The 6,891-nt window shown below is 45.1% G+C and overlaps 1 protein-coding gene across 2 annotated transcripts; it reads right to left on the bottom strand.

The window, feature by feature from the left end:
• Positions 1-876: 876 nt before the first annotated feature.
• Positions 877-3,462, bottom strand: IL20 (interleukin 20). Of its 2 annotated transcripts, XM_019421751.2 has the most exons (5): positions 3,304-3,462; positions 2,944-3,009; positions 2,697-2,849; positions 2,037-2,111; positions 877-1,003 (listed from the first exon to the last, which is right to left on the bottom strand). In XM_019421751.2, exons 1-5 carry the CDS (start codon positions 3,460-3,462, stop codon positions 926-928), a joined length of 531 nt encoding a protein of 176 aa, XP_019277296.1. In that variant the 3' UTR covers positions 877-925. The 2 variants fall into 2 exon arrangements, with proteins under 2 accessions (XP_019277296.1, XP_053765481.1); XM_053909506.1 differs by lacking the exon at positions 2,037-2,111.
• Between the last annotated feature and the right edge of the window lie 3,429 nt (positions 3,463-6,891).

The following is a 6,891-nucleotide window of genomic DNA, read 5'->3' as shown; positions in this document are numbered from 1 at the left end:
AAAGTGAGAAAGAAAAGCAGTTTCAGAGAGGACAGTGCTCAAAGCTAACAAGGGGAGGGCAGGGATAACTGAAGCCCTTCACTCAGTCATCGTCCCTTTATGTGAAGGGCAAAGTCATGGCATCAGAGATGTGAGTGAATTAAGAATCGAATTGGGGATGCATTCAGTAGCAGGGAAAAGGTCCAGGTTCCCACTGGCATCTTTCTTCCCCAGAGGAGCAAGAAGTCCCTAGGTGATACGAGATTCAAGCTCTCCGCGCCATTGTTTTTGCTCCTGAAGCATTCGCAAACTCCAAGAAGATATTTATCATGCAAAGAAAACTTTATTTGTAGAAGTGCATTTTTGCCATACAAGATTCCGTAGCAAGTATGGGGTTGGGGAGGTGAGTGGAGGTGGTCAGTAATTGTGAGACAAGTCTACAATTTCACATCAGAAATTCTTCTACAGCCCACACTTAGTAGCCATTAGTTCACTTTTAAATATCTCACAGAGTGAGATACACATGTCCTTGGTTTAATAAAAATGAATAACACCCTTAGCCACCCCTCTAGAATTTAGAGGGTTTGTTTACTGTACGAAAACTCATAGGTGATAAATATAACCCGTGAATTTTTTAAGTCTTGTCTTCACATACAAAAATAAATAAGTTAAATAGCAAAAATAAATAAATATATTAAGTAATAAATACACCCCACGGTGGAAAAGATCTCATCAAAATCTTATAAAACCATGGTCTCCGTTCAGAGTGCGAACTCCTGGGGACAACCACAATAAGGAAGCAAATAATAAATAAATAAATAATCTCCACAGTGGCCAGCACTACGTTGTACAGCAGCGAGACGGTGGTTGGGGGTCACGCCTTCGCGGGTACCGAGGACTGGGACTCTTGGCCAGCACTATTGCCAGCGGGGTCGTCACCCTCCTCCTAGGCCAGCTCCTCCATCCACTGCAGGAGAATGTCCAGCTCTCCCAAAGCCTTCGCCACCGCTGCCTGAGGCGTAAGCTGAAAGACACACACTTCTGTGCTGAGCATCTCATAAAGGGACAACATGTACTCCCGGGTTAATGCTCTCCTTTCACTGGTAGGTCTGCTGGGCATTGCGAGCCCAGTATTCTCTTCAAGATGGGGAGCGTGAAAGACGTTATGGAATCTCAAGATCTCACAAGAGGAAGGAAAATCCTGGAGTCCATTGCATAGGGAAACTGAAGCCCAGAAGGTGGCAGAGTTTGGAGTATAACCCAAGCGTCTTGAATCACAGAGATCAAAGTAATGAGACTGTTGGGTTGGGTTTTTTCTTAAAGAAAGATGTGTGTGTGTGTGTGTGTGTGTGTGTGTGTGTGTGTGTTAGGAGTTGCCTACTGTGCAACTTTAACCGAGCAAATGTTTATTGTGTTAAGCACTGGGCTGGCTAAGGATTCAGAGATAAATGGCACAATGCCTACCCACAGGGAATTCAGTCGAGTGAAGGAGACAGAAGCAGACAGCTAAAATGTAGCGTGGTGGATGGAGGCTGGAGTCTCCGCAGGATGACGGAAGAGGCACCTACCTCTGAGAGACATAGCCAGTACCTTCCTGGAGGTGATGCTTAGGGTGAGTCTTAAAGGATGAGTAGGAATTAGTCAGTGAGGAGTGGACTTCAAGCCTTCCTGGCAGATGTGCAAAGGCACCAAGGTGAGGGACAGCATGGCATGGGCGTGTGTGAAATTGTGACTGTTTTTGAGGGTACGTATAAGTGGGTAATGTTGGAAAACTACTGCTTCTTGTTTGTACAGCTGGAAGACACAGATGTCTCTGGAGTGACTTGATGGAATTAAGGCCATGCCCTCTTGAATCCCAGAGCGTCTTCCAGAGACCACACCCTTCTAGAGCCTGGATGGGTGTCCCCTGGGTTAAAGCAGAGGGATGGTCCACATGACCTCAGAGGGCAATTGTTGAGGGCTACAGGATTTCTACCGGTATGAATATCTATCCCACCCAGTGGTGATCTCAGTTCGAAAAACACACCCATCCCTACCGAGGCCCAAATTGCATATACCTCTTCGAAGTGACTCAGAATCTGGCTGTATTTCTCCACTGCTTCCTCCCCACAAGGGCATGTCATGTGGGCATGCTGAAAAGAGTGCCACAGAATGATGGATTTTATTAAAGATTCTGATTATCTGCCCTCACCACTGCCACGAAGTAAGGAGAATTCTACTCTTTCACCTGCGTTCCTGTACCTACTCCATTCTTATGGAAAGCCTTTTCAGACCTCATCATTTTGGATCAGTAAACTACTCACCAGCCAGAAGAGGAGGCCAGCTTTGTAGGCTCACATAGGGAGCTCTTTGTTGGATACCTAGGTCCTATTCAGACCTTGTCTTGATATTCAGCCCCACGGCCCGCTGAGAGGCTGAGGGTGCACTAATGTACTGTAGGACCCTTCACCTACAGTGTAACGCGTAATTCATGGATAATAGATAATTATCATTAACATGAAATAGCATTTTGCAGTTATGTAGACTTTTTGCATAGGGCCTATACCCCAAAGACAGCAAAACTGAGTTCTTATGACCTGTCACGTGGTACAATACCGATTATGAGAACGTTTGGTTTCAGTTTTTCTAGCCAGTAAATGGGGATAAGAAAGAGCTTGGTTGCTAAGTCATTGAACTATGTGCGGCGATGGGTCCTTTTACCCAAGACCTTTACTCACGCAGAGCCGGAGGTCCTTCTTGATGGTAAGAAAAGAGTTGGCAAGACTGCTGGTCTTCCGGAGGATATGGTGGTCAGGGGTCTGATAGTTTTTGAAAACCCTGTCCAGGTAGAGTCTCAGTACATGGCGCAGGAGGCAGCACTGATCTTCAGGCTACAAAGGAGACTAGTATGTTGGTGGCATCCGTGGTGGTGGAGATGCCTCCAATTTATATTTCCTCCCACAGTTTTATGGACCAAGCACATACCTTGGTGTCTTGCAAAGACTCAGTCTTCCTCAAGATTCTGATGTCAATGATTTCATCTTTGGCTTGCTAAGTGGAAGAAGGCAAGGCAGGAAAGGACAGGTCAGGGACTGCTGCCGGGTGTTAGACATCAAGACCTCTCTCAACTTTTCCTTGCCACAGCCCAGTGGACAACGTCTCTTGCCAAAACACTTTTCAGTTTTGAACTACAGCTCTTTCTTGGGAATGCATCCTCCTGGTATGGGGTCCCCAGCCTGTCTCTTTTTGTGATGCTACTGCCGGGCTCCCAGAGGACAGAGAAGGACAAGTAGAGAAGGAGAGAGGCAGCCACAGGGGCAGGGAGGGGTTGCCTCCTTCGCTTACCACACTGTCCCGTATCTCAGAAAACCCGTTTCGCATTGCCTGAAGGTTTGTGGTGATCACACAACTTCCCAAATGGAGTGTCTTCAGCCCAGCGGAAGGTGTCCAGAAGAGATAAAACACAGCAGAGAGAAGGCAGATGGGAAGACCAGACGCTTTCATCTTGTGCCAGAATCTGAAGACCACGGGAGCTAGGAATTCAAAGGAAAGAGCATGACTTACTGATTTTCCCAATGTCATGTCTGAAGAAGCCAATTCAGTCCAGGGACATGCTTTCCCCAGGTGTCCCCTTGTGAAACTCAATAGCTTTGTCTGGGTTTGGACGGTCTGGCCCATTCATCTAACTTACTAAGAAAAGCTGCTGAGCTGCTGTCCCGGAAGGAGAGACTTCGGCTGCTCGTTCAGGGTCTGTGAGCTGGTGCTACAGGTCCCGACTCCTTTATTCTGTCCCCATCCCAGCCCCATCGTCATTGCCCAGCAGGTAAGGCCTGGAGCAGCAGGCACTTGCAGTGAGTAGACAGAGGATTACATTTCGGGGAAAATGTTAAAACTTGTTTTGCCCAATTGACGTATACAGTCTTCCCTTCCAGAATGCCAGTGTAGCTCACTCTTCTGGTCCCCTTAAGCCCACAGGGGAACTGTGGGAAAACAGAACCTTACAGAAGCTGTTGCTGAGCCACCGAAAACACTTGGGGGAAAATTGTCTGGATTTTATGGCTACCCCCAGGGCAGAAGAGCCTAGCTGTTTGGTATTTGTCTGGGATCGGGTTGGTTATTTCGGGATAATAGATTTATTTCAGCCCCAAAGGCAAATAGAAAGTCAATGATTTCATAACAATCTTACTGCCAGGGAAAGGCAAGATCTGATGGGCAATCAGCCCAGTTACACCTAGCACTTCTCTCTCCCGAGGTGTCTGTGCTCCACAGCGCCCTCTACAGGAAGACTATAGTCAGGCACACCGGAGAGGGACGCAAGAGCGGGCTCTTTCTGGCTCTGCCCAGGTCCCAAAAGAAAGAGAAGAAAGGCAGGAAGGGAACTCATTTCTTCCTGGAATAGACGGCTCCATAGAAGGGCACTTTATAGTGTCTCCTGAGTTTGAAGATAAATTATAATGAGCTGGGATTAGTGTAAGGAGAATGGAGTACTCATCTCAGGCACCGAATATAAGTGGGCACTAAAAGTCTCAATCAACAAGACAAATAATATTTTCATGCGATATCAAAATTAATGAAAAACATATCCATGATGAACCACATATCAACATTTTAAATAACGAGTGAATCTGCCAGTGCCATGCTGAGACATATTGGCTACAAGTTCCCATCAAAATAGGTTGTCCCTATTTGCTCAGGACTGGGCGGCGGGGGAGGGGGGGAAGGGGGGTGTCCCAGGACACAGGGATTTTAGTTTTAAAACTGGAAAAGTCACAGGTAAACCTGAATGAGGTAGTCACCCTACGTCTATGTGACTCTGGACAGGTAAACTCACCTCCTTCAGTTTTGTTTTCTTAGCCCCCCAAATGAAACAATCACACTTACCCCAGAAGCTTGTTTTGACATTTAAAGACAATGATGCATGATTTACACACCTAAAATGTAGCGAGTGATCAATTAATTTTAAATAGAGAATGCTGTTAGCTGCCTTGAGCATAGAGGGTATATAGTAAATATACTTTAAATTCAACAATTTGATTAGCATTTCTTGAGCACCATCTTTTTAAATGATTATTTTAATTAAAATTTTTTTAAAATCTTTATTCATTTTTGAGAGATAGAGTGTGAGGAGGGGAGGGGCAGAGAGAGAGGGGGACACAGAATCTGAAGCAGGCTCCAGGCTCTGAGCTGTCAGCACAGAGCCTGACGTGGGGCTCAAACTCACGAACCATGAGATCATGATCCGAGCTGAAGTCGGGCTCCCAACTGACTGAATCACCCACGCACCCCTATTGAGCACCATCTAAAATATTGTGCTAGGTACTGGTGTGTGAAGATAAACATGATAATTCTCTATCCTCAGGATATTTTGTACTGTTGGAAAGGGCTCCTTTAGACGTGGCCCTGAACACACTTGGGTAAACGATTGGAAGAACCAGGCTGACCTCCAGAACTGTGTGAGTAGTGTAGAGAAAGGGAATTCTCTTACCTGAGTTCAGGAAAGGCTGCTGCTTCTGCTCACCTAGGAGTCTGTCTCAAGCCAAGAGGCTTCCAGTTTTATATACAGGTCACAGAAAGGAAGTGAACTCCTGCAGGTGAGGGCTGGAACTCCCTTGGAATTTCTCTGGTGGCATCGCACTTCCTCCCATTCTACGGCAGATTAATCTCAGGCTGCATTACCTCAACACTTTCCTCCTAAAGTTTCCTTCCTAGGAGACTGCTAGTTATAGTTTTAGACAAAGTTATAGTTTATCTAGTTATAGTTATAGTTTTTAGATAGAGGATATGCCTGGGGGGCGCCTGGGTGTCTCAGTCAATTAAGCAACCGACTCTTGATTTCAGCTCAGGTCATGATCTCCCCGTTCATGGGTTCGAGCCCACATCGGGCACTGCGCTCAAGTGCTGAGCCTGCTTCGGATCCTCTGTCTCCTTCTCTCTGCCCCTCCCCTACTTGTGCTCTCTCTCTCTCTCTCTCTCTCAAAATAAATAAATAAATAAATGAACAAACAAATAAATAAATATTTTTTAAAAATTAAAAAAAAAAAAAAAAAGATGTGCCTCTTTCTTCCCACCTGCCTTCCAGAAGGAAGGTAAAATGGTAATCAGGACAGGAAAGATCCCTGAATTACATAACTGGAAGAGAAGTCCAAAAGCTGCTTTTGCTCCTTCATTATTTTTTTTTTTTACTTCATATTTTGTAAGATTTTATTTTTAAGTAATCTCCACGCCCAACGTGCTGTTCGTGGTGCTCAAACTCACAACCCCAAGATCAAGAGTCTCATGTGTTACCAACTGAGCCAGCCAGGCACCCACCCCCACTTTAAATCCACTTCTCCTTAACCATGTTTCTCCCCAGCGCAGACACCATGGGCTCACTCCTGCCGTTTCTCCTTTGCTTTTGTTAATTTCCACCATTTCCCTTCAACAACGGCTGCCCTTCTTTCCCTCCATTCATCATCAAAGAGTGGATCCCAATTCTTTGGTTTTGAATTATTCCAGGCCGCACCAATCCTTTCCTTCTCAGACTTCCAATCACAGATATATCTTTGGCACATGAGAGAGTCTAATATTGCCACCCTTTTTCTTCATGAATCTTAGCCTTTTCTCCCTAAGGATACTGGAAGATTTTCTTAGGGACTAATCCATCGGTAGGACAACACCTCCTGGCAGGATTAAATCAAAGCACCTGGGATTAACTATACACAATCTTTGAAAAATATCAAGATAGTAGAGATTATACTATATTTCTTCTCAGCTCTTATCTTAATATCTAAGACTCTGAGATCCTGTACTTGAGTTCAGGGAGTCCATGGTTTATAGGGTGAATTTCTCATATTCTTTCATTTTTCTGGATTTCAGTTTATATATCTGTAAAATGAGAGTAATAGAATAGGTAACGTACAAGATCTTTTCCAATTATATTCAATGTCACTATGA

This window comes from Panthera pardus, unplaced genomic scaffold, assembly GCF_024362965.1.
Source record: "Panthera pardus isolate Hobbes unplaced genomic scaffold, ASM2436296v1 HiC_scaffold_21, whole genome shotgun sequence".
In the NCBI taxonomy this organism is placed as follows: domain Eukaryota; kingdom Metazoa; phylum Chordata; class Mammalia; order Carnivora; family Felidae; genus Panthera; species Panthera pardus.
Note: the sequence above shows the minus strand (reverse complement) of the source record. Positions and strands in the feature narration are given on the sequence as shown.

What these genes read in the sequence shown, in the direction of transcription:
- IL20 (XM_019421751.2), bottom strand. Translation starts at nt 3,462, where the DNA reads ATGAAAGCGTCTGGTCTTCCCATCTGCCTTCTCTCTGCTGTGTTTTAT. An exon ending in CTGAGATACGGGACAGTGTG is followed by an intron (nt 3,010 to 3,303) that starts GTAAGCGAAGGA and finishes TCTTCCACTTAG; the next exon opens with CAAGCCAAAGATGAAATCAT. An exon ending in AGTCTTTGCAAGACACCAAG is followed by an intron (nt 2,850 to 2,943) that starts GTATGTGCTTGG and finishes TCTCCTTTGTAG; the next exon opens with CCTGAAGATCAGTGCTGCCT.